Source organism: Oryzias latipes, chromosome 6, assembly GCF_053564925.1.
Source record: "Oryzias latipes strain Hd-rR chromosome 6, Olatipes_Hd-rR_3.1".
Classification (NCBI taxonomy): domain Eukaryota; kingdom Metazoa; phylum Chordata; class Actinopteri; order Beloniformes; family Adrianichthyidae; genus Oryzias; species Oryzias latipes.
In genome coordinates, this window is record NC_136242.1 from 34,361,114 (window position 1) to 34,387,500 (window position 26,387).

Consider the following 26,387-nt stretch of genomic DNA (forward strand, 5'->3'; position numbering starts at 1 on the left):
TATGTTCATGTTTGTATTTTTGCATCATTTTCACAAAACATGTACGGGGGGGGGGGGGGGTCTTTCAAAAGAATGAGGTATTTGTGCATCAAGCAGCCTAAAAGGTCAGGACTTTTATTTTGAAAAACCCGTCCGTGTTTGAAGATGCACCGCCGTTTACAGAGAAGATACGGACGCCACATCCTAAATAATCTGACCAATGTCAAACACAGAGGGGGGAGGGGCTAAGAGGGGGACAGGAAGGAGAAGGTGGGGGGGGTATGGACATGCATTGTGCTGAAGAACCTGCAGCTGTGGCCCCTGGAGGGGGGGGCTCACAGAAAGTCCCCCTGAGAATGAGCATAGGATGAAAGTGGGGAGGGGGGAGGCTGATGACACTCAGATGGCTATCTGGGGGGGGGGGTCTTTCAGCTGTTTCGGAAAAGTGCATATGAAAATTCAACCCCCCCTCAAAGAAGGAACAGCACAGGTGTCATTGTGGTGTGTGTGTCTCTGGAGGAGTGTGTGTTCATAAATACAGCAAATAATAATAATCAGAATGAAAAAGGAAAACTCCACAAACTTTATATTATTTCTCATTTCCAGAATGAACAAACAATAAATTAAACGTTAAAATGTTCATGCCGACCACGGGGGGAGGGGGGGTCTTCCGGTCACAAGTCCAAAGAGGCTCCGTGTGGGGGGGGGGGCAGCAGACCATGCTGTGCACATTTATGAGGCTCTCTGACACAGAGGTTACACTCTGGGGGGGGGCACAGGCCGTACACAACACTGACCAAGCAGTCTGTCTAAACAGGGGGGGCTTTTTACGTCCAAGACGCCACAGGACTTGTACCTGGGTAGGAGGGGGGGGGGTCAGAGCAAATCAACAAAGGGGTCATCCCGGGAGACGGCATCACCCCGCCCTCTTCTTCATGTATGAGTCCAGGGGGCGGGGTCATCTGAGCCCCCGTCTTCCCCCAGCCGCGGTCTCTAACTGTCTGTGGGGAGGGGCTCTCCACGCCCTACACGTTGCGCCTGTGTCCCCGGCGGACGGCGTGGACCGCGTGTCAGGACACCTCGATGATCTCCATGCTCCCGGAGAAGCTGGACTGCTTCCCGATCTTCCCCAGCTCGTCTCTGGACCGACTCTCAGAGATGCTCTCCTCGAACTCCATCTGGCAGCTGCGCCGCTTGAACTGCTTGTCGGAGCCGCCGCCAGCTACGGGCTGCACGTCCCGGTGGTCCCGCGCCGCCGCCGGCTTGTCTCGGAGGCGCGCGCTTTCGCTGCATCCGAACGCCACATACGTAGAACTGCTGCCGAACCTCAGCGCCGCATCGTCTCCTGTCCCCTCCCCCAGCTCCATGTCTCGGCCCCCGGCCTCCTCTGCTCCAAAGTGCCAGGGGGCGTCAGTGGTGGGGGTGACCGGAGTCACGGGGGTGGTGGCCTGGACCGTGTCTCTGTGTTTGGTCCACATGGCGCCGGAGCCCAGCGTGGGGAGGGAGGGCAAAGCCAGGAGCAGCGTACCCTTCAGGGTCTCCTCCCTGCCGGGGGGGCCGTGCTCCAGCAGCAAGCTCAGGGACTGAGGGGGGGGCGTGGGAGGTGAGTGGGCCGGAGAACCGCTGTGCTTGTTTCTCCTTCTAGGTCTGGATGAGGTGGTCCCGGACCGGTGGACTCCTTCACTCCCGCTGACGCCCAAACCTGGCGAGGGGAAGGGGGAGTCGCAGGAGCCGGGGCTGTCGGGGACGGGGGACTGCGAGCACACGTCGCTGGCCGCTCCCGGGCTGTCCAGCTTGCAGAGCTTGGGGACGTCCTCCGAGTGGCTGGGGGCGGGGCCCCGGCTGGGGGAGTACACGGACTTGATGTCCAGGGAGAAGGAGCGCTTCAGCCGGTTGGTGTCCATGATCCTCTCCGCCGACAGGTGCAGGCCGTTGAAGCCCTGCTGCAGGGAGGCGGGGGACGGCAGCTTGGCCTCTGGCCGCATGTGAGGCTCCGCCCCCAACGTGTCGCAGGTGCTGTGATGACCGTTGACCTCCGTGCCGGCGGGCCCCCCCTTGACCTCCGAGCCGTGGCGGCTCTCGGCCGCCTTGTCCTCAGCGGTCAGCGCCTGGAGGAACCGGAGGCCCTTCTCGAACTCCAGCAGCTGGCCCAGGAAGTTGAAGTTGGGGGAAATGGACGGCCGTCTGTCCTTCACGAACCTGCAGGGAGGGGGGGACAAGTACAGTCAACGCAAGCAAGAAGAGGCGGGTCATCGGGATGCTTAAGCCTGGCTGGGGGGTTACCTGTAGGCATCGTCTGACGACAGGCCCATCGTCTTCATGATGTACGCGATGGCGATGGTCGCTGAGCGCGAGATTCCCGCCAGACAGTGAACGATGACTCGGCAGTTTGAAACTTTGGCTTTTTCTGTCGAGACGGAAACCCAGAATGAGAACTGAAGTCCGCAGGTCTGACCTGAGAGCGGACCGCCTCCCCCCGTCACACAGCGTTGGCGGTCTCCCCCCTCCCCCCGTCACTGCCGGATCTCACCCCCCTCCCCCCGTCACACGTCGTCGGCGGGTCTCACCGATGAACTCGTTGGTCTTGTCCAGCCACGGCAGCAGCTTCTCGCAGTAGTTGTCGTTCACCGGGATGCGCATGAAGTGGCTCTCGCTGATGAAGTCCGGCTTGGGACAGGTGTTGCTGGCGTTCAGAACAAAGGTGATTCCGTTCTGCGCCATCAGATCCTACAGACAGAAGGAGAGGAGTTTAGCCCACCCGTCAGGGAACAGGGGCCCCTCCCAGGTCAGGTGTCAGAAATCCAGACGGCGTCCTTCTCCATCACTAACCGGCCCGTTTACGACGCTGTCCGTCAAAATCAGGTCACTTCACATGGTTTAAGCCCCACCCACTACGGTAAAGCCAATGATACCTTGTTGAGTACATCCTTTTGGGAGCCCAGGTAGAGGTGTGGCAGGATGCGGGTGGGTCCCACATTGGCCACAGGTAAGCAGGGCTGGGACAGGCTCATGGGTAAGGCGGGGGCGGGTTTCCCCTCACACAGGCCGGGGAAGCAGGACGAGAAGGCCGCAAACCCTCCTGTGAGCACAGAAAAATGAGAGTTTGAACCTCCAACCGCACAGCGGACAGACGCTGCTCAGACGGGGGGGCTTCAATGTGGGTCACAGGAGTAAAACCAGTTCAGGAAAGGCTGGGTGGGCAGGAATGCAGAGCTGGCCCTTTAAGAGGCAGGCGGCTCCCATTTTGGCGTGTGTGTGTGTGTGTGTGTGTGTGTGTGCGGCTCTGTTTCCTGCATGAGCTCATGTCCTGTAGCGGTGCATTGCGTCAGGCCGGGGGAATGAGAGAGGCCACAGGTGCAGGGCCAGAACAGAGGCCCTCTGACATCCCCCTGACAACCGTGCACACGCACGCACACACAGACACACACACACGCATGTAACCCCCCCACACACAAACACATAGTTGGAAGGAACACTTTTAATTTTGTAAAGAAAACCCACACTCTCATTACTCTGCAGCCTGTGGTTGTGTAACTACAGGGAGGGGACGTTTAAGGGATGAGGTATCAGTGCGTGTGCACACGCGTGTGTTTATGCCTGTGTGTGTGAGTGCACGTTTGTCTGTGTTTACATATAGGTGTGCGCATTTGTGCGTGTGTTTACATGTGTGTACGTCTGTGTGTGTGTTTAAATGTGTGTATTTATAAGTGTGTGTGTGTGTGTGTGTGGCCTGGTCAAACTGACAACACTTCCTTCGGGAACCTTGACCCTAGAGGAGATTAGGCTCTAATCTAAGCTCTGCTCTGCTTGAGCCAATCTGGGACGGAGCACCTGAAGACACACGGGGAGAACCAGGACGGCCCCCTAGCAGCCGACCCACGCACACACATGCACACACACAAAAACCCCGTCAAACGGGTTCCTCCACAGAAGCAGATGATCAGCAGCTCTGTAACTGTACTGTCGCTTTAAGAGCAGACTGAAAAACGCAGCCTGTTTCCAGCTATTAATGGCAGAGCGATGACATCACTGCTCCAGAGTGGGAGGGGCCGAACGACTGAGCTGGTAGCAGCATGGATCCCAAACGTACTGACGGTCCTGCTGCAGGTTTTCCGGACTGAAGCTCACTTCCTGTTCGGCCTCTGGCGTCACCGGGAACGCCAGCACAGAGGAGTTCCTCCAGATGAAGTCCAACCGCCTGCTGACACGGTAAATACGTGTCATCTTTGTGACAGAAGGAGCCCCCCCCTCCAGCAGCCACCTCCCCCTCCATGGGAGAACATTGTTAGAGAGCGGCGTTTGTTCCCGAGTCCACAGCTGACCCCGCCTCCTGCTGAGCGAGCGTCTCCGAGTCGGAGGTCAGACACTGGGGCACAGGAATGAAAGCGTCGTGGCCCCGCCCCCATAGGGCTGCGCCATTACATCAGCAATTTTCCTGAACGCCTTCCTTGTTGTCGCACGGCAGGTGTCGGCGTGCTGCACTCACACACCTGGACCTGCCCTCTTCCTGTGGTTACCATGACGACGGGGAAAGGAACTGCAGGCTCCGACGGGAAAACGGAGAACAAACCCGGATCCGACCAGAACCCCAGGAGGAGAGGGCACTTCCTGCCTTCTTCATCATCTGCTCCTCTTCCTCTCTGTCTAAGACTCTCTTTGTGGGGGAGAACCCCCCCCTCCTTCTTTCGGTTGCTCAGATCCGATTTAAGATGGGGGGGTTCACCGTGAACACCTGCTTGTTAATGAGCTGTTGGTGCGCCCCCCACAACACCTCATGGGGGGGCTTCAGCCCCTCTGAGGCTTTCAGTCGCCCTCTTTAGCGCCTGGTAAAGGGGGGGGGGGGGGGGCATTGATCTGCCTGAGTGGCCCCCCTGCACCCCTCTGTGGTTCATTTCAGAGGAGACATGACGCCACCCCCATGCCCCCCCCCCCCCCACTATGAGGGTAACATTTGCATCTCAATGTAAACCCCCCCACCCAGCCACCATGACATCATCGCACACATGTCCCTCTCTTTCTCCCGACACACAAAAGGCCTGGCAGTGGTGGGGGGGTCCATCAGCAGAGGGAGGGGTGGCGGAGCATTCATCGGCATGAGCTCATCGTTTCATGTTTTCATGATAAACCTGCTGACGTTACGTTGTTTACTGTCAGCAGGACGCCGCTCTGATCAGCTGATGCTAACCCTAACCCTACCCCCCCCCCCCGTTTGAGCGCGGCTCAGTACCGGCGACAATCAGGCACACGCACCTCTACAGGAGCACCTGCGCAGAAGCATCCGTGCACGCGCGCAGACATGCATGCGCAGACGCATGCTTCCATGGAGGAGCGCAGGAACAGCTGCTCCTAGGCTGCACTTTTTGTGGACTTTGTCAGACTCCTTACTCCTCCGTGTGGGGAGGTGTTTGCAGCCCCCCCCCCCCCCCCAGCACTGATAACATCCTCTCCGTTCTGCGGGGGGGGGGGGGGGGGGGCACTGGGAGCAAAAAGCCAGCAGCAGCAGAAGAAAGAGCCTTTGTGAGGTTTTACATCTCAATGAGTCCAGAGGCTGAGGGAGCGTGAGCTCCGTGTCATTCTGCAGGTCACGCTTTCATTCGCCTTTTCTCTCCTCCTCATCCTCATGATGTCATCCTCCTGACCCCCCCTCTGTAAACACACTGTGTCCACAGGAGCCCGGTGTCGGTTCCTGAAACCGTTCGGCAGTAAATCCTCAAACTCGCCTCAGAGCTGAACGCCGTGCAGGAAGCAGCGAGTTCTCCTCCCTCCCACACCTGAACGGCAGCATCCTTTCATCCCCCCCCTCCCTCCCTCATCCACACACCTCACCTCCTGCAGGAGCATACACACCTCGAAGTTCTCTCCCCTCCTTCATCCGGCGGACCCTGATCTTCAGCCTCATGTCTGTGTCCTGCAGGTCCGGCCAAAAGCAGTCCTCTGCGGGGGCGATCACCACATTCAGAGGCATTCCCCGGAGCAAGACCCCCCCACGCGCAGGTACAACGGCTGCCTCCTCCAAAAACAGAATGGACCCAGAGAAAAGGAGGTGCTGCCTCCACAGGAGCAGAGCCTGGGAGCCCACAGAAGTCCACTCAGGTGAAAGGAGCGCTCCTCTGAGCAACGAGGAGCAAATCTCTGCTCCTCACGTCGACGTCCGCCGTGACAAACGCATTCCAGTCCAGATCCGGAGAACTTCTGTGAGGACGTCTTCTCCTCAGAGACCGAAAGTGAGGAAAGTGACTCGATCACCGAGCGTCTGTGCTGCTCTGAGCGCGCTCCGTGTCTGCCAGTCCTCCCCCAGCACAGACACGCGCTCCCATTGGCTCAGCCCCGGCCTGCACCCGCCCTCCCCTCGCCTCCTCCTCCCTGCACGGAGATGACAGCGCTGCGCCGTTTCCTCCAGCTCCGGGGCTGAATGAGCTCACTCTGTGCTCAGCCCCCGCCCGCCCTGCTCCCTCCCTCCGTCATAGCTCATGTCTGAGGCACGTAACCACATTCCTTACTCACCAAACAAATATGCAGCCGCCTCAGGGGCCGGGCTGTGGAGCCCCTGCCGGGGAGCACCGAGGCAGCACAAGCATGACTCCCCAGCGGTGAAAGGCAGAGGAGAAGAAGAGACCCGGCCTTCATGGCAGACATGTCAGAAAAGGCTTCAGTCAGTCTGACAAATTCCAGAGAGATGACGACGTAAACCTCAAAGACGGGAAGCGTTCCAGCATGGTTCTCCACTCCGTCTCTGGCTGAGACGGTCCTCTGAATCCGGGTCAGACGGACCTCCAGCTCATGAAGTCACACACTGCATTTGCCAAACAGCCAAACAAGGCGTCTGATGGAGGGAGGCAGCTGCACTGAGCTCATCTGCTGATCACACCGGGGGGAGGAGAGCCTCATGGCAGCCTCTGAGCATCCATGAGCCAGCAAAGAACCCACACAGGGGTTCAGGTTTTTGGGATGAACGAGGCTAAAATAACGTGTTGGTGTCAGACGACGGATCCATTCATTCACACAACAACAACAATGATTATTTGAACACTTTTCCCTCTCAAACTCTCAAAGTTAGAAAAATAAGTGCAGGCTTATAGAATGGAAACAAAGACTGAACAATTCTGTACAGGAGCGACAGATTGATTGACGAGGTCAACAGCCAATCAGGATGCAGAACACAGAATGTCTTTATAAAGCATGCAAAGGTGCGAGGGAACGCCGCGGCTTTATCCTGCCTTTCTTCCCTCATCAGAAGCCAAAGCGCTCCGCAGTCCCGAGTCCCGAACGTGCTGGCAGGCAGAGCTGGACTATTCCGATCAAAGGGGTTGACCGCTCCACCATTGTGTCCTGCTGGCGTCCATGAAAGAAAACTGGGAAAAGATCCTTCAGTTTTCATCTTCTGCTGGTTTCTTGAAGCTTTTACCAACAGCCCCCCCCCCCCCATCTTCTGTCATCTGCAGCCCCCCCGCCCCCCATCAGCAGGAGATGTTAATTAGAGGAGAACAGTCAAAGGCCTGAATGTGACAACCAGGACTTCTGCACACGTGTGGCTTGCTGTGACAGAAATAGATGGCCCCCACCCCCCACAGAAAAAGCTTCACCCTTCTATTAGGAGCACGGTTTGTTACTGGGACAACATACAGTTTACACACAACAGCAAACACCAGAGCAGCAGAGAGAAACACGTGTGATGACACCATGGGGGGGGGTAGATATTCAGAGAGCAGCATCTGAGTACCCCCCCCCCCCCCTCCCCAAACACACTATAAACCACCATAAAGCAGATGTTTAGGAGATTTCTAAGTTGTTTCAATCTGGTTTCTCTAAGGACACTCCAGAGACGACAGGATCAGATGCTGCCGATCCCGGACTCGCCACGAACGCATCAGACGCCGACTTCAGCCGTGTCCGACTTATGAGCTTGTTTACATCCTGCACTCCTGTTACACTCCAAGCGGCTCCAGTAACCTCCCAGTGTCGCCTTTCCCAGCAGGTCAACACGCCGTCAGATGAACAACAATGCAACCTCGTTCAGTACCTCATCCTGCAGCAAAGCCGGTATTCTACACACATGTATGTAGAGGGAACATGTAGAGTACACACCATAAAAGGGATAAAAAAAACGTACATTTAAAGGATTAAAGACATCACATTTCCTGGGAATGACCACATTAAAGTATTTATTGTTAATATTTTATCATCAGGGTCGTTTATTAGAAGGACGGGTTCCTCTTCCTGCTGAGGCAGGCAGCGACAGGACAGTCATGCTACACTGCAGATCATCTGTCAACATCTCACAGGAAAGGAAGACGTCATCCTCTGGAAAGGTTGCATTAGAGTGCATCGCTTCGTGTGTGTGTGTGTGTGTGTGTGTGCGTGGCTTCAAATGTAGGACGGTTCTACAACCATTTACCCCAACACACAGAAGTCTTTTGATATATTTTTGTGTATCGATGTGCTTTTCTTTGTTTATTTTGTGTTAGAGTGTACGTCTGTGTGTGTGTCTGTGTGTACTTCTGTGTGTACGTCTGTGTGTACTTCTGTGTGTACTTCTGTGTGTATTGACGGTTTCGTCTGTCATGTGTAAAAGGCAGTTGGTTATTCCAGTGACGTAACCCTTCCAGCAGAAGCAGCTGTCATGCCTGTTGGATGAGGTCTTCACTGGGAATGGGGGGGCGAGGGGGGGGCAGGACAGTGGAGTTATTGATTGCTAATGAAAAGTTTGGAGTCACCAAACAGGATCCGTTATATTTTTTTTTATGGTAGTTGTGAGAAAACCGCATTTAGATCCCAGATAAATGGTCTCAGTTATACAAGTAGTTGTGTGTGTGTGTGTGTGTGTGTGTGTGTGTGGGGGGGGGGGTCCAGATAGAGGTGGGTGTCCGTTGTTGGCACAGAAAAAGGAACAAAAGCTTCTGCTATCACCAGGACAGGGCCCTGGAGAACGCCACGTGTTATTGTGTGGAGAACGACGGTTGTTGAGTTGAAACAGGAAACCATGTCAACCTGGTGTTGGAGTCTCCAGACGGTGAGGAAAAGCCTGACACTGGGTCAAACGCTGCGTTCAGGTCCGTCAGGACGAGTTCGGACCGCCGGCACTGAGGCGACTCGTCTGCGTTACATTTTTATGATTTCAATTCTTGTGGGATAAAAAATCATTTTTTTGTTGCATTAAAATAAATGTTTTTAACAACAAACTGCTGGTTTGACTGTAGACTGACAGTCGTTTATTAAAGTCTCTTAGTGATGCTTTATCAGGAATAGTTTTGCCTTTTTATTGCAATGATTACTGCAACAGTTTCTGCAATGCAGATATTATGCAATGCAAGAACGAGAGGATCCAGTATTTAGTTTAAACATCTGAGGAACAAATCCACCTTTTCTGTCCCTCAAATGCAGACGAAGGGAAGAAAGGAAAGTTTCCACGAGGAAATCTGGTTTGCACCGAAACTGCAAAAAAATAAACGTCTGTGTGTGTGTTTGTGTGTGCTTGTGCATGTGTGTGCATATGTGTGTGTGTGTTATCATCTGTGTGACATCCAGAAGGCAGCAGTGACATCACTCCATCAGCACAGAGGAACAATAGAAACCAAATGACGCCATGCAATGAAAGGAACTGAACAAGCTGCCCCCCCCCCCAATCTAAACACAAAACACACACAAGCACGTCCCGACACTCCACATTAGTATAAATAAATTCTCCCATGGCGTCTTCATTTCACCCTGGGGAGCGCCGATGTTCCTTTATCAGAAACAGGAAGTGGTTACACAACAGAGGAGGAAGTGGCCTCGGCGCTGACCCGCCTTTATCTCTGGACCTGTGCACCTATCCGGGACTGTCGGCGCGTTCATGTTTGTGTGCAGATGAGATGGGGATACCGGGAAGACAAAGAATGCTCACATTCTGCTGCATTCCTCATTCCAAAGTCCTTTCAATTTAGCCTGTTGCCGTGGCAACAGAAAATCTCCTCCTTTATCTGGAAGCTGCTGTGGTCCAGGAGGGTCGGCTCAAAGTTTCTACGGTCAGTGAGTGTTTCCAGTACAGAGGGATCCAACTGCCGGGAAGGAAAGGCTTCCCTGGAAAAGGAAATGTTGCTTCTGGAGAAATAGTTTGTGTCCAGACAGATTCTCAAACCCAGAATCTGCTAATATTTCTTGAATCAAAGCTCCAGAAGACACGTAAACAAAGGAAGTGGCGCTGCAGCACGCCAGAGATAACTGCATCAAAGACGGCTCAGCCATAAACAGGAATCTGCCATTGTTCCAGGGAATGATGCCATGTGGGCCGTCCCGGCACGACGGGAATGCAGTGGATGCAGGCAGGAGAACCGATTCTCCCTTCCTCTCTGCCTTTCTGGAAATGCCCCCCCCCCCGCATGCGTTTCAGAGCGATCAGCAGAGAGGTTCTGGCGGCACAGAAGCGCGGGAGCCTGGGGGGAAGTTGGGGGTGCTGACGGGGGTGAACGGGACCCGGGCCGGCTTAGCTCCACTGCCTCGGCTCCTGTTGACCCGGCGTGTTGACGCTGCCTTGGTGACGGCTTCAACACGCTATTTTTATCCTCCGCCGGACCAGAGAATGAAAGCGGGTCGATTACAGGAACCAGAGAAGACATTACCCCCCCATCTCCCCTTACAAGCAGCATTTAGGCCAATTCCCTCATTAACATTTTCAGATTTTTCTTCCAGTCCGGTCGTCGGTCCAGTTTGTCTTTCTTCAGAACCGGAAGAACGACAGAAAATCCTTCAGTTCTGGTGTCACTAAGCAAGAACAGCAGCAGCTGTGAGGCCCGGACTGATCTGGGAGAAGATGTCCTTCTCCTCCTTTGCATGGTTGAGAACACACGAGTGTGTGTTCACGTGTGTGTGCGTGTTCATGTGTGTGTGTGTGTGTGCACGTGTGTGTGTTCTCAAGGCTCTTCTGGAGCGACAAGAGCAGCAGAAAACAGAGGAGGAAGATCACGTAATGCAAGAAACATGTAACCGGCACCCCCACACACGCACACACGCACGCACACACACACACAAGCAGATCTGCTGAGATCTACCTTCGGGAGCCTGAATAAAGCAGCTCAGGTCCGACACCAGTTTATCTCTGCGTCGCCCCGAGCGAGACGTTCAGAACCGCCTCCTTTGACCTTCGTGCTCTTTAGAGCAGCTGAGGGCGGGGCCTTTGTGCCTTTGTGTATCAGAGCATCAGGGCTGCTGGCGCCAGATGTGATGACCACAGGAGTCAAAGCCTAAAAATAGAGGTCTGTTCTCAGCACCACAAAACAGAAGAGGAGGAGGAGGAGGAGGAGCAACGGGAGGAGGGCAGAGGAGAGAGTGGAGGGAGGTGGAGGGAGGCGGGGTCATTGAGAAATAATATGCCAGGCCTCCCCAGGGAGGATGAGCTCACCTCTGAACACAGGCTCCCTTTGAATGAAATCATTGATCTGCTGGAACTCCCCAGAGGGTGGATGTAGGGGGCGGGGCTTAAAGAGCAGGTACACGCTGACATCATTCCCTCATTCAATCGGTTGATGCACAGCAAATAGGAAATGGCGTAGACTTATAGAGCGCTTTCTACCAAAGCGCTTTACAGTCACACACACATTCACACACTGATGGCAGCTTTTTTTCTACTTATTGCTTCTGAAACCTGAAACTGACCATGAACCCATCGCCACGTCTGAGTGGCGTCCTCCGATCCTTCCATCCTCTGAAAGGCGGCGACACCTCTAATCTGACAAAAAACACCGGCAGATGGCGCTGCGGGAGATTAGCAGCAATCGTTCACATCTGCAAACTACACACACAGACACACACTCCAGTGTTGCTGTTGTGTCAGAGTTGGTCCACACAAAGCAGTCTTTCATCTTCGTCTGTGTGTTATCAAAGCTCTCATCATCATCATCATCATCTCTTCAATCATAAACAGCTCTTTTCTCCGTCCGTCACCTCCCACTTTATCCTGACGGCGTCCTGCTTTCATCTGCCTGCACCCCCCGCCCTTCGACCTGTTTCATGTCAGAACTACATCCTCTGCAGAAAACAATCAATTCCTCTCATTGAAAACCCGATTATCCAATCAGAAAAAGGGGCGGAGCCCAGGGGTGGACTTACCTTTGAGCAAAAGTAAAGGTAAATACTGGGCTTGGAATTTTGGAATTTTTATTTTTTTAAATCATCGTTGGGATCTTTAATGAGTCTTTGCTTTGAGTCATTTGGACTTCAGGGCCACCGTAGAAAAGACAGAAGACCCTCGTTTTTTTCTAGTCTTCACAAACGAGGGTCACAAACGAGCACATTCAATAAACTCATCGATTCTTCAAGATCAAGTATATAAAATAAATGTAACATATAGATGGGACTTCAGTTTTTAGATGTTGAACATAACATTTGGATTTGAAGAAGTTACTTAGCAGACGTTTGACCCCACAGTAAGGGTCTTTCCTGCCGAGGGCCCCGGGTTCCTGTCCACCTGGGGCCCCCAAACTGCTAAGTCCGCCCCTGGCTCAGCCTCTTTCATCTGAGCAAAGCTGTCAGCCTTCAATAACTTGTTGAATCGAGACAAGTCCAAGGGAAGCCTCTGATGGATCAATAGAAGTCGATGAAGACGCTCATCTGCTCTTCATCTCCTCAAACATCAGAAACTCTTCAGAATCCTGAGGAGCTCCAGAATCTGCTGCATCAGAGGGACGTTTTTCTGAAACCACGTCCATGAAACTCTCAGAGACTCTGATCCAGAACCCATGAAATGCTTTGCAGTGATGGCAGGAGAGCGTGCACAACAGGCATGCGCACGTGAGGCTGTAAATAAATCTGTCATGTAAGCAGTCGTCAGTTCTGATCTGCATCATAAAAACCAGCAGCGAAGAAACCAGAAGCTTTCTGGTGATTTTAGTAATCCTGACTGGGATTAGCAGTCACATCGGTGGGTGGACATAATCCCATGTTTTTTATTGTTTTGTGCCATAGTCAGTTATGAATGTGGTCAGACGGATTAAACCATCTGAAACAGCAGATTTCCTCTTCAAATGAATGATCAATTCAAACGTGTGCAGCGTCCATTCACGCCATGGTGACACAAACGCTGAAAAGCAGCTCCACTGACCTCAATTATGCACCCAAACAACAGCCACATCATTGGCCGAGCCCGTTTGGAGCATTTCTGCCAGTGTCGTCATGGAAACAGCAGAGCCGTGGAAACAAAGATGGAGGTGGGAGCGTGTGCTCCCGCCATGAGGAGCAAGCCGTCATTCACACTCATTAGTGTGAATATAAACGCTGAGGAGAAGTATCCCGACTGCGTGTGCACGTGTGTGTGCACGTGTGTACGTGTTTGCAGCAGGATGACACCCCCCCTGCCAAACGCTCAGCACAGCACTGCAGCACATTTGAGGTTCTTCAGTTTAATCCTCTGCATCCATGAGCGACTCGTGAAAAAAGGCTCCTCTGGCTGCAGGAGGAGGAGAAAAATGAGGAGGAGAAACCGAAGCTCAGCGAATGCCGCTCCCCCGCTGGCGTCAGGGAAGCAGACATTCCTCTCCACCACACGTTTGGGACATGTTCATAAGCTCAAGGGGGGTCCTGCCCCTTAATGAGCTGCAGAACCCCCCCATCTGAGGGGATGTTATGTCTGAGCTTAGCAGTGAGTTTCAGAGGATTTCAGGAGCATCGTGAGGCTCCGGGACGGAGGTGAAGCCCTGCTGAGGAGCTGCATCCCCTCAGAGTTCAGAGTAGATGAAACCCCTCAGACAAAACCATGCACGTGCTGCTGGGATGCTCAACAGGGACACCTGCTGGCTGCTCTGTGTAACAGCAACAACACACCTGCTGTCAGTGTGTGTGTGTGTGTGTGAGTGAGTGAGGGGGAGGGGGGGTTCACTCATACCCACCTGTGAGTAAGGAGACTTTGTGGAAGGTTCCCTCCAGCTTTCCCATGAGAATGTGCAAAAATCCATCTTTGGACAGGTGACCCGCTTCTTTGGAGCTCTGGTCGTAAACCACCACTTCCTGCTTCCTGCCCAGCTCCACCTACGGGAGAGAGAGGAGGTCAGCACAGGGAAGGAGGAGGAACACGCAGGAGTATGGGTGCTAGAAAAAAAAATCGATTTGGCAATGTATCGCGTTAGTTGTATCGATTCTAAATGCTGATGATATTTATTGAATTATGTCTGACTCTTGTTTTCCACTTCAACCTCCAACCACTAGTTGGCAGCAGAGAACATGGAGCCTCTTTGAGCAGCTCTACTCTGCACAAAACAACAGGAAGCTTGTTTCGCTGTTATGAGACATGAAGTACTTAGTTTTTGCTTGGGATGGGTAGCTCTGTTGGTAAGGTGAGAGGATACCATGCAGGAATCCAGGGTTCGACTCCAGGAGGGGAATGAACAATGGTACTGGGGCAATTACCACATCAATGGCGAGCAATTACCATCACCCAGTGAGGGCCCCTAGGCAAGACCCTTAACGCTACTGCGGTGAGCTGCAGCTCACCCCTCCCCCAGGGGATGGGTCAAATGTGGAGGAGAATTTCCCCATTGCGGGATAAATAAAGTATCAATTATTTTTATTATTATTACACCAAACAGAAACTCTGAGCCATGTTGCTGCTAGTAACATATAAAAACGGGGATTGCGGTGCTTCGTAGCTCACTGCAGCTGCACAGCGGCTAATCGGCTGATGCCCTGAGCATTAACCAATGCTATCAGCAAAGCGGGCCACAGTTCTGCAGAACCTCCCATCAATAGATTCTAGTTCAGCGACCTGACGGATCAGAGTGATGAGAACAACGCTCTGAAGAAATGCCGACATCGTGGCGAGGAGCGTTAGTTTACTTCCCCGTGTGAGAAAGCGTAGCTGCAGCGGTGCAGATGTGTAAACAAAGCATCTTTGTCACATTAAGGAACTTCATTCTTCTTCATTCTGTCATGCTGCCTCATCATCATCACTTTATTGTTCCTGGAAAGAATCAGTGCCCCCCCCCCCCCTTTATTTTTGAAGCACCATTCAGGCTCCTGAACCGTTTAAAAATAATGGAGAAGCTACATTAAGCAATGCTGAAAATAAACTTTATTTCCCCAATCCTACTTTTACAACCTTACTGCTTAAGACGCATTCATTCTGTTTTTTTGTTCTTATACTGAAATATGTTTTGAGGTTTAAATCAGACAATGTTGACTTTTCCCTTTCTATTATCTAGGTTACCAAAATAAAAGAAGATGAAATCGCCTGGATAGAAGCAACTTCTATATGAGAAACAGTTGCAGTGCTCAACATTGTGATCATTAAATAAACTGAATTTGAGAATTTTATTACAATAAAAGACGTATTAAAATTATGAATATCTTATAAAAAAATAGTACAACATCATGATACGTATCGTATCAGCAGATCCACCCCCCCCCCAACGCAGGAGATGCACTGCAACAAGGAGGCAACACACCGGACTGAGGGCCGGAGCCTGACGACACACACGCAACAAATGCCTATTTACAACAACACACACACGCACACAAAAAACATGCACATCCACATGCATGTGTGTATATGCACACACACCCAAACACAACAAACATACACACACGAACGCACAAACATACACATACGCAACGGACTGCACTGCATCTGAGAGATGGAGACTGACGGCGCACACACTGGCACAAATACAATGCGTGCACACACGTGCGCGCACACAGCTGTTCATTGTGCGGATGAAGCTCCGCAGACGGATCTGCTGGTTGGAACGTTCCGACATCGATCTCAGCAGAACCCAAACAGTCGCTCTGAAGGAAGGTTACTTCTTAGAACCAACACGAAGGATGCTGCTGGTTGTCATGGTAACCGTTCCTAATGACAGTTGTCAAGGTGGAGGCTGAGGGGCGTCAGGTGACAGCGTTCATGTCAGACTCTGACAAAGCATCTGGTTTGAGCGCAGACTGAGCATGTGCGGGAGGCGTTCTCAGTCCACCCGGCTGTGCTGCGTGTTGTCAGGCAGGCTTCAGTCACATGACCAGGAGGCAGCACACGCTGCAGCTATGAATCACCGCATCACTGAAACGTCAGCGGTCAGGGAGGGGGGAGGAGCCACTGCAGGTGTGATGGAGGAACGCAGAGGAAAAGCAAAAGACAAAGGGCTGACGGCGGAAACGGAAAGAGGAGATGAGGGCAGGAGGAGGACAGCTCCTCTCTGAAAGACGCTCCACGCCAGGAGCGTCCAGGTCCAGAGGACGGCAGGCATGTCGGATCATTTCAAACTCTCAGAACAAACAGAACCCAATTCAAAAAACAAAATATTCCTTTGGTCCAACAACTCTTTGAGTTTAATTAGACGTTTGATTTAACCTTTGCTGACCCAGAGTAACTCTGTCTAATAATCCTAATGGGATTACTTCTATTTTGGGAATCTGATCTAAATACCTGCAGATTAGGGCTCTTAGGAGAACGTACGTGCACACATGCACACTCCTGCAGCTCAGAGCCCACTCTGTTGGTGAAGTTTGGTTTACATCAGCAGGAAAATCAGATAAGTGATGAATCTTATTCCACCCTCATGCTTTAGAGCGTGAATGAAGATGCATGCATGCGTCTGCATGCGTCTATGCCCGTGCAGCGGCGTCTGCCCGCCAACACGCAGCCTGTGTTGGTGACCGAGCAGCACGACAGGGAAGTGAGGGTGGGGTCAGTGGTCAGGCTGCAGGAGTGGCACAGATCCTCCCGCAGCGCTGCAGAGCCAGGAGCCGGAACAACAGACGCCACAGACGCAGTCGAGGTCACCGATGGTCAATCCAGTGATGGGAGGGGCTAGAAAGAGACCGGCAGGCGGAGCGCCAGGCTCCTGCAAGGCTCCAGGACATCACAGCTGCATCACACCGGAGAGATGCTGACAGGAGACGCGCAGCAGTGCAGATTATGGCCGAGTTAAAGCCAAACACAGATGTATGCTGGGAAAATACTGCTGACTAATCACATCCATGAGTCCCATCACTAAATCATGATTTGGTTCCATCCGCTCTGGAAGATTCTGCTTTTCATGAACGGATGCTGCATCGGTCAGGTTTATACAGTCAGACCTGCTGTGAAAGGAGACAAAAGAACAACCGCTTCAGACGGAAACAACCCTAAAATACTAATTAGCATGAGACCGTCTTCATGTCAGCACCATCATTTCCTGATCAGTGACGCCGTTGGCGTGTGTGGCGTGTTTTCTCTCTGGCTTTAGAAATAACCACGGAAGCCAAGACGATAAAAGGACGTATCGCTATAAACCTCAGCAGAAGCTTCAGAAGACAACAGGAAGGAGAACACGGAAGATGGTCAGCAGGTCAGTGCTGAGTGGGCGGAGCTTCTGCGTGGTACACAACATTAGCATATACACCTTTAAAATGGCTGCCGCCCCCCCCCCCAACTCTACACCTCCAAGAGAAAAACTACAAAAGACCACAAAGTGTGTGTGTGTACAAGTGTGTGTGTGTACAGGTGTGTGTGTGTACAGGTGTGTGTGTGTGTGTACATGTGTGTACAGGTGTGTGTGTACACAAGTGTATATGTGTGTACAGGTGTGTGTGTTTGTGTGTGTGTACAGGTGTGTGTGTGTGTGTGTGTGGGTGTGCAGGTGTGTGTGTACACCAGTGTGTGTGTGTGTACAGGTGTGTGTGTGAACTCAGCAGTGATCTTATCAAATGTGGTCACAACAATCCTCCTCACCTGCTGCTAAACAAACACGCTAAACGGTATTTCTGTCCGCGCTGAAGGTGGCGTCTCTAAAGCCAATGACCTCATCAAATCAAACATGCAGACTTTTCTGATCTGGAAAAACCGCTGCCGGCTGCAGCAGAAGTCCTTGGCGGAGGGAAAACGATGCATTAAAGTCAGCTGGGAAAATTCCGATGACTGATCACAGTCATGACTCCCACGTCAGCTGACGTCCCAGCTCTGCGGCTTCTGCCTGGGCTTTTATTTTGAAAGCTCCTCGCTGACTGAAAATGTCTGTGGAGCTGGAACAGAAACATCTGAGGCGGAACCACACACACAAAAAGTTTATCCAAATCACACAGGAAATCCCAGCATGCACCTGTGTTTTTGGTGGATCCAACAGCTGCTTGGTGCTGGATCCACGACTTTTAAAAATTTTTCTACAGCTAGTGAACTACAATCAGCCTTCACTCCTCATCTGTGACACAGCCGTTGCTATGGTAACTCAGAGGTTGCTGGGTTAGGACTTTTTTTGGGTAACTTTGGGTACTTTATTTGAAAAAAAAATTTGAAGAAAAGAAAATAAAATACCAAAAAGGAAAAACACAGTGAGAATTATGAAAGCGATGCATTTATTATTACATACCATTAACAGACGTGCTCAGTAAGGTAGAAATACCCGTCTAGATGTGCTGCTGTTCCTATTCTACACCTACAGGCAGCTGAAGGCATCACAGCCGTTTGGTCGGAGCTCCGACGTTCTGCCGTTTGCAGCAGAACATTTCACCAAACCGCGTTTGTTCTCAGACGTTCTAGAGGATTCGTCTCGCACTGATGACCTCATCTTTCTGAGGTTTCAGCGGCTTTCCGGTTCTCTGAGAACGCGTGTTCAAACAAGCTTCACATGATCTGAATCAAACTCAGAAACTCATCCAGACGTATCGTTCTAACGTGAGTCCAAACAGGAAGTTCCCGGGTTCTTCGCAGCAACGTTTCCTGTTGAAGCTTCAGCAAACGCCGCCTGCTCGCCGCTTCCATCACGACGGCGGGGATTATCCCGGATTACGCTGAGGAAGCAGTCGCCCAGCCTGCAGACGGTCAGAGCGGCAGCAGCCAGGCCCGTGCTGCCCCCCCACCAGCAAACGGCCTGCAGCCCCCCCCTTTGGAGCTCTCTGACCCACATTCACAGCGAATTCAGAGGCATAGAACAGGACGCCGCGCTCGCCTGGGACGTTCTTTCAGCCCCCAGTGAGGAGCACCTTAGCGCCTGGGGGGGGGCATTAGTTCTCAATGGGATGCCTAAAGAAAGGAATGGGGGGGGGGGGGGGGGGGGGCTGGAAGCTGCTCCTTTTTCTCAAAAAAGGAGCAGCTTGTGTGTGTGTGTGGGGGGGGGGTTGAGGGGGGGTGATGGTTGACTCCAAACCCAAACCCACACAGCTCGTTTGCACGTGCACAACCAGCAGCGTCCCCCACACTGAAGATGATGTCATGCTTAGCCAATCACAAAAGAGGCTGGGCCACTAAGCTCCGCCCCTCCTGGCCTGTCAGCTCCGGCTTTAGCCAGCATTACCCATAAGCCTTATCCTCTTTACAGGGGGGATAATAACAAACCAGCCATGGGGGGAAGGGGGGCATGGACCAGAAAGTAAATGAATAAGCAGTCATGAGGGGTGGGAGGGGGCACAGTGAAAACATCTGCCCGGGCACAAGCCCCGCCCCCGCAGGCGTTTTCCTCATTCTAAGGTTAACGTCCCCCCCCATCCACGGCAGCAGAACCAGAAAGGAGCCCGTCTAAAACGTCGCAGCAACATCAACCAGCCGCTCCTCAGGACGGCTGCACGGTTGCCATGGAGACGGACTACAAAAGCAGAAGTCTCACCTGCAGCTCTGCATCACCAGGACTGGATTCCAGCAGCTCAGACAAGAACCTGAAAGGTGTCTCAAACAGCAGGCAGAAAACGTTTCCCAGCTTCATCACAGGAGGAAGGTCAACCCCCCCAGCACGTCCCCCCTCCCCGTCTCACACACACTAAAAGCACAGGAGCCTGTGAGGTTCAGGTGGACAGCCACGGAAACAAAATGCATTTTTTTCAGAGAAAACAAAGGGATCTGGTTTCAGAGGCGCTGATGAGCAGCAGAACAGAAATCCTGAAACCAAATTTACCCCCCAGGTCCGACACAAGCCCGGACAGGCGGAGCCGGGGCCGGTGCAGAACGGCAGAGGCCGTGACCTGGGAAACCCTGAGCTGCCTGCGTGTCAGCGTTTGAGCATCAGGAAGCAGAACAACCTCCGTCTGAGATTAGAAACTCCAATCTGAAAGCAACCTGAACCAGTTTCACCTGTTCAGACACGCAGCGCCGTCATGGAACCAGAACGCCACCGCCAGAGAGCGGCCTAACCCAAACTCACAACGACACATCCTGCTCCTCCTCTGAGGCCGCAGACCTCCTGCAAAGATCTCTAGTCTGGAGCTGAGGAGAAAAGCGGCAAAAAGCAGGTTTCAGGTGTTCAACCGAAGGCATGAAACCGTTTCACTCTCTGATGAATCAACATCTTTCTGCTCAAAATCCGGAAACCTCTCACATGAACATCTTTAGAGGAGGAGGAGGCGGCTCACCTTCACCTTGCCGTTGGGCTGCAGCAGCTCGGTGACGGACACCTTGTCCTGCTGCAGGCGCCTCTTCACCAGCTTGGAGCAGCAGACGTTGACGGCGCCCTGAACGTGCGACGCGTTGAACTCGGAGAAGGTCCGGCTGTCAATCACCAGCAAACGGACGGTTCCTCTTTGGATGAGGCTCGCCAGGCGCTTGATGTCCATGGAGCTGCGCTTGTGGGGCCCCTTCTGCCCAGCCATGCTGGGGGGGGCGGGTCAGGAAGAGGATGAAGAGGAGCAAAGGAGAGGAGAGGGAGGTGTGGAGCTCAGAGGAGGAGTGGGAGCAACGGAGCAGCTCCTAAAGGATCCATGGTTCCTAAGGAGAGATGGAGAACAGGTCAGGAGACAACTCAACAGAAGAGATCCGATGATCTGGAGGAGATGCTGCAGGTCGACAGGAGGGCGACATGGCGCCTTAGCCGCCGCTCATCAACTAAAAGAATCACGAAAACGCAGAAAAACAACGTTTTTAGACCGCAGCGGAACTTCGGATGTGAGGGAGCTTCACACACAAAACACGGGGGGGTCAAACGCTCATGAAGCTGTGTGTATGTGTGTGTGTGGGGGGGGGACTTGCCCATCACCTCAAATCAAACTCACACACCTCAAAAACTGGGCGGAGCCACAGACACACAAAGCAGAGCAGATCATGAAAAGGGTCGCCTACAGAGTTGGTAACCGTGAGTCATGTGACCAGTTGGGGTTTAAATGCCGCTATGTTGTTTTTCTCCCCACATTTACCCCAAAGGAGGGGGGTAAAGGAGAATGCTAGCGCAGGACTGAACGGAACCACATGCTAACCAGCCGGGACGCTAAGAGCAAAGGTGTCACATGATGAAAAGGTTGGGCCGCTGCATATTCAGATTTTATTCTATATTTTTATGACACCCCCCCATTATAAGTGTTTTATGTAAATTCTGCAGAATGACAAACATGAGGGGGGGGCAGTAATCTCTTAAGGAGACGAAGACTGGTGTCTGCAGCACGCCATTTCCTGTCTGCCATGGGAGGGGGGCACGTTAGGATGCACAGCAACAGAGCGACTCAGTCCAGGCAGAGGAGCTGGGGAGGTCACATGACACAAGCGGCGCTGCGTAACTCCTGACTGCCCAGTCGGACGGTCGTCACCTGCAGGCCGCAGCTCGCTCGTCCGACGCCAGAGAGGCGCATCCGACTGCTCTGCAGCGTCTGCAGCGTCTGCAGGCCAACGACGCAGCAGAGCTACCATCACACAGCAATGCATGCTGATCCCACTGCAGTAAAAACCCCTTAAGCTCCACCCCCCACTGACCTGCATCCAAACATCCTTCCTCTACATGGCGCCGGAACTTACCAGACGATCTGCCCGTCAGCGGTCCGGACGCCGTCCGCCGAGCCGCCTCAGAAAGCCGGAGCTCCTCCCACCTCTGATCCTGACTGCGCTGCTGAGCCCAGCATCTGACGCTGCATATGTCTAAAGCCGACCCCCCCCACCCAGAGTCTCACACTTCCTCTCCCTCCTTTCTCTACGCTCTCTATGCTGTGCAGTGAACAGGGGGGGCACAAGAGGGGGGCTCCGGTGGAGAAGAAACGATGAAGGATGAAGGAAAAGGGAAAACTAAACTACTAGGGAGCAGAAAAGGAGATGCAGAAACAAAAAAGGCCAGAAAACCAGCAGAGAGACGGACGCAGACTGGAGCAGATTTGGCTGTTGCCATAGAAACAGCCTGTCTGGAGTGATGGGGGGGGGGGGGTGTAAGAGGGAGGCGTTTCTGGTGCTGATGCAGGAGGAAAAAGCAAAAACAGACTTTTTTCTCCTGTTAGTTCTGCCAACGTTCCAGCATTGGATCAGGACTGAACTGAAGGTTCTGCAGATTCTGCAGGCTTTGCTGCACATGTTCTGCTGCACCAACAGGAACCTCAGCTTGCAGATGAATAAATGAATTCTTCTAAAATAAAGTCTGGATCTGAGGACCCGCTCAGAACTTTCATTAAGGAGAACAAACTGCAGAACATGGATTCTAACTAGAATGTCATTACAGTAAACTGGAGCTACCTTTGACTCAAAGATGCCGACTGCTTTGTTTTTGTACAGATTTCCTCCATCTAGCAGCAGAAACTGTCTGCATGTTTCAGAGGAGATCACATTTATAACCGTTCCAGTTCAGATGTTCTCCAAAAGGGAAAAACTGCCTCCAGTCTCTGGAGAAACTCCCTTTTTTAACTGCCTCTGTGTGCAAAGCTGACCCTGATAAGACGGATCTCTCTGTTACATATTAACAGGAAGCAGGAAGCAGATCTTCCCTCAAGAGGAGGAACGTTCTGACGCGGCCTGACAGGCTGAGCCATCGGCGCCGCCCCAGCCACGGAGGAGGGAAGCAACCAGGAACTGCAGGAGAACCCGCCGCTCATGCAACCCCAGCAGGTTGCTCATGACGTCAGCCGTGTCCACAGCCTTACAGCACAGGCGGGGAACCAGGCGGGGAACCAGGCGGGGAACCAGGCGGGGAACCAGGCGGGGAACCAGGCGGGGCACCAGGTGGGGCACCAGGTGGGGCACCAGGTGGGGCGCCAGGGACAGACAGCAGACTTTGGTTCTGACCACAGACACTGATGGAGTCTAAATCCCACCAGGAGGTGCTGGTCCTCCTCCCACAGACATGATGGAGGCTTCAGTCAGACCACAGATTCACTCGTCTGATACCTGCAGGCTTCTTTAAATCACAACTGAAACTTTCCTTAGAGTCTGATCATCTTTTATCTGTTCTCAGAGCTCTATCATGTTGTTTTAAGCCAAAATCTATGTATCGTTTTCTAGGACTGTGTCTGAATTCCCTCCCTACATATTATGTAGTGTATATAGTGCTATAGTGGCCTATAGGGAGCATTATATAGGGCACCATATTGTGCATATAGTGCACTATAGTGCGTTCTCCATTTTGTAGTGCTGTCTGAATCTACAATTCCAAAATCCTGTGCCCTGTACATTTCCCAGAACTTTCTGGGAAAACCAGTGTGCATAAATACTCACTAGATCTGCATCTGAACATTTTTTAACCAAATGTATTTAAATGTACTTTTTTTCGGGGTGTGCCAAAATATCGATATGGTGATATATCGCGATATTTAGTCCCGTGATTGATTCTCGATGCGTCTTCATCAAGTATTGACCTTTTATTTACGTTTGAAGACTCTGTAAAATGTTATATGAATCATCCTTTGGTTACACAATTCTTCGAGGGTCGATGGGGGGGGCGCTCGAAGCGAGATTGGCTGTCGCCAAAACGACGAAGAAGAGTACACATTCAAACAAAGATGGCAGATGGGAAAAACAAGGAGAACAGAAGAGCTGAAGCTGCATCAACAGAGCAGTGTGAGAAAGCCGTGGCTGTTGCTGGCCTGAAGCCGACACGGCCCGGCATGGATAGCTTTTTTTTCCAGGTGAAGCTACCACCGTCTTCTGGAGAGCAGGGACAACAACAAACAGGATTGCTGTTAAATGTACAAGGGGCTCTGTCCCTGCAGCGAGGTGGAGAACGAGGGATTTGGGTTTCTATTGAATGCATCAGAGCCACGCTTTGACATTCCCTCTCTGAAATACTGAAACAATGATCGCTGCACTGAACGCCCAGACCAGAGCTTTGGCTGAGATGGAAACAGCAGAAAGAGGGGCATCCCTGCCCTCAGACCACCCCCCCCCTCAAAAGGTAGATGAGCGGCGTCTTGACGCTATAAAGCCTGTGGTTCTACAGAAAGACATGAACATTTAAACATACATCACATGCAAAACGTTTTGTTCACAAAGATGTTTACTTTTAGATGCTCTTTAAGTTCATGGATTTTATCTTTGGTCATTTATTTTGAAAGCAGTTTATGTCTTAAATAACTTAAAGGAAAGTTTCTAGCTACTTGATTTTTATTTTCTGGGAGAATTTATTTTTGTTTTCACCACATTTGCACTAAATGGTGTCATTTATTTTTAACAAAGACAATATAATTTGTTCACAGAATGAATCTCTGATTTACAGCTATTATTAAATAATGCGATGGCTATGGGTTTGTTTTTCAAAAGTTAATACCAATGTGCCTGGCATCTACTGGACTTATTCATTTTGATCCTGTTTACAGCAATTATGTACTAAATAATGGCTGCTGTTCATGTTTCCTATCGTTTAAACCAAATTTTACAGATATTTCTAAAGGAAAATTGTCATTGTTTGTCAAAGACAGAGTGTTACTGATTTCAGCAATGTTACACAAAAGTCTGTTATTCATTACACCAAATAGGACACAAGTTGTTTATTATTATTGTGTTTAAAAACTAAATGGGGAAATTTTTTCCAAAAAGCAGTTTTTCAAGTTCTTCTTTCTTAAAGTTTGATATATCGTGAGTTGTTAGAGACAATATGTATAGATTATCACATATCGTGATAGTATCGTTATCGTGAACAATGTATCGCAAATCGCATCGTTAGGTACCCAGTGATTCCCAGCCCTAATTTTATTAATAAACCATCTCCGTTTCTCTCTTCAGAAGACAGTGGATTCATAAATAATCGTCACAAAACGCTCATATTAATTGGATTTTAACTTCGTGAAATCAATGACGTCATTTTCACCGTTAAAAAAACAAAAAGCAAGCATGGTGTCCGAATTGCTTTTAAAATCCAGGGCAAATTGTTTTTAGCCGTAAGGGGTTAGGGCAGGAATTCAGACATAGCCATAGTTTCTGCAGAGCGACAGGAGTTCATCAGAAATTCTCCTCTGGCTTGTGGGCGTGACTGCTGTGGCAGAATTAATCCTCCACTAATATCCCATGATCCCTTTGTTTAAAGCCTCTCCCACTAGTTTACAGCCCCTCACACCCCCACTCTAATATTAGCAAAAGAAACGGTGCATGGGTGTGTGATTGTGGCTCTGCGACAGACTGGCGACCTGTGTCCCCTGATAGGCTCCAGCCGCCGTGACCCGAAAGGGAAGAACGGCGTAAAAAATGGCGAGCGATATCAGATCAACCCATCCGTCCAGTTCTGATCCAGATTCCAGCTCAGACCAGGAAAACAAAGACGTTCATGGATCCATTGGTCTGCAGGTAGATGATCAGAAAGGGGCGGGGCAAGGATCAGAAAGGGGCGGGGCACATTGCAGGTGCTGCGTCACAAACCTGATCTTTTTCAAACCTTTGGTTTTTAATCTGCTCCTGATCCGTCAGATTTGAAGAAAGAAATACTTAGAGCTGCAGTTTTACTCTTGAATTCTTTTAGAAATGCCTTCCATCATCAGAAAAATGACAAGAAGAAAACACCAAAAACACCTTTTTTAGTGAACTGGGTCATTAAATTTGTCCATTTTCTAATTAATTTGTTGAGACGATTTTCCAAAGGACTGGAACTCTTTCATGGTCGACTTTAAAAGAAATGAATGAAAAAAAATAATAGGAATATTAATATAATTCTTATTAAATTATTTTTAAGTCAACCATAAAAGAGTTCCAGTCCTTTGGAAAATCATCTCAACAAATGAATAACGAAGGATAGAAAACAAACAAACAAAAGAATAAACAACAACAACGTGAAGCAAACATTTGTGAAGATTATCTGTTCGATTTTGGACCTAAACATTTTTTTTGTTTCTGTTCACATCAGGAATTATAAACATAAAGGATTTTACAGCCAATCTGTTGGATATTAATCTATGTCCTAATCTGGAATAAAGGTTCAATCTGAAGCCTTTGAGCATCGCGGGCTTCACCTCCAATCCCCGGTACCGACCATCATGTCAAGGTGGGTTCTGGTTCTGGAAAATCGGACCCAAAACAAAAACCTCCTCTGATCTGACTCAGCCCCCCACCCCCACAAAGCGGGAGAGCGCCGGGATGGATCCGAGCCCGAACCAACCGGACATCATCATCCCCACCGAACAACGAGCCGTCACGACGCGCGCGCGGTCCAGTCCACGTACCTGAGACCGATCGGTCCGCCGTCTCACGGTAACATCCACCTGAACGGCCTTCATTCTCATCACAAGACGGGCATGCGCACGGGGGGGGGGGGGGGGGTCGCTGACAGAGTTACTGCCCTTGGGGGGGGACTCACCTGAGCCTCCGAACGTTCTGT

At 51.4% G+C, this 26,387-nt stretch overlaps 1 protein-coding gene across 6 annotated transcripts in view; it reads right to left on the reverse strand.

Moving 5' to 3' along the window:
- Positions 1-26,387, reverse strand: part of dusp8a (dual specificity phosphatase 8a) — a 26,776-nt gene continuing 389 nt past the window's right edge. Inside the window, exons 1-7 of one of the 6 annotated variants that reach the window (XM_023956159.2) lie at positions 26,367-26,387; positions 20,257-20,608; positions 13,839-13,977; positions 2,892-3,058; positions 2,547-2,706; positions 2,263-2,386; positions 1-2,178 (exon numbers count right to left, since the gene is read on the reverse strand). The exon at positions 26,367-26,387 is cut by the window's right edge and continues 389 nt beyond it. In XM_023956159.2, coding sequence (XP_023811927.1) covers positions 1,050-2,178; positions 2,263-2,386; positions 2,547-2,706; positions 2,892-3,058; positions 13,839-13,977; positions 20,257-20,493 — 1,956 coding nt within the window. In that variant the 5' untranslated portion in view covers positions 20,494-20,608; positions 26,367-26,387 and the 3' untranslated portion in view covers positions 1-1,049. Of the gene's footprint in view, positions 2,179-2,262; positions 2,387-2,546; positions 2,707-2,891; positions 3,059-5,826; positions 6,389-13,838; positions 13,978-20,256; positions 20,609-21,625; positions 21,818-26,232 lie in introns of those variants that run through there. The other 5 variants (XM_023956161.2, XM_023956162.2, XM_023956163.2 and 2 more) reach the window with 5 other exon arrangements.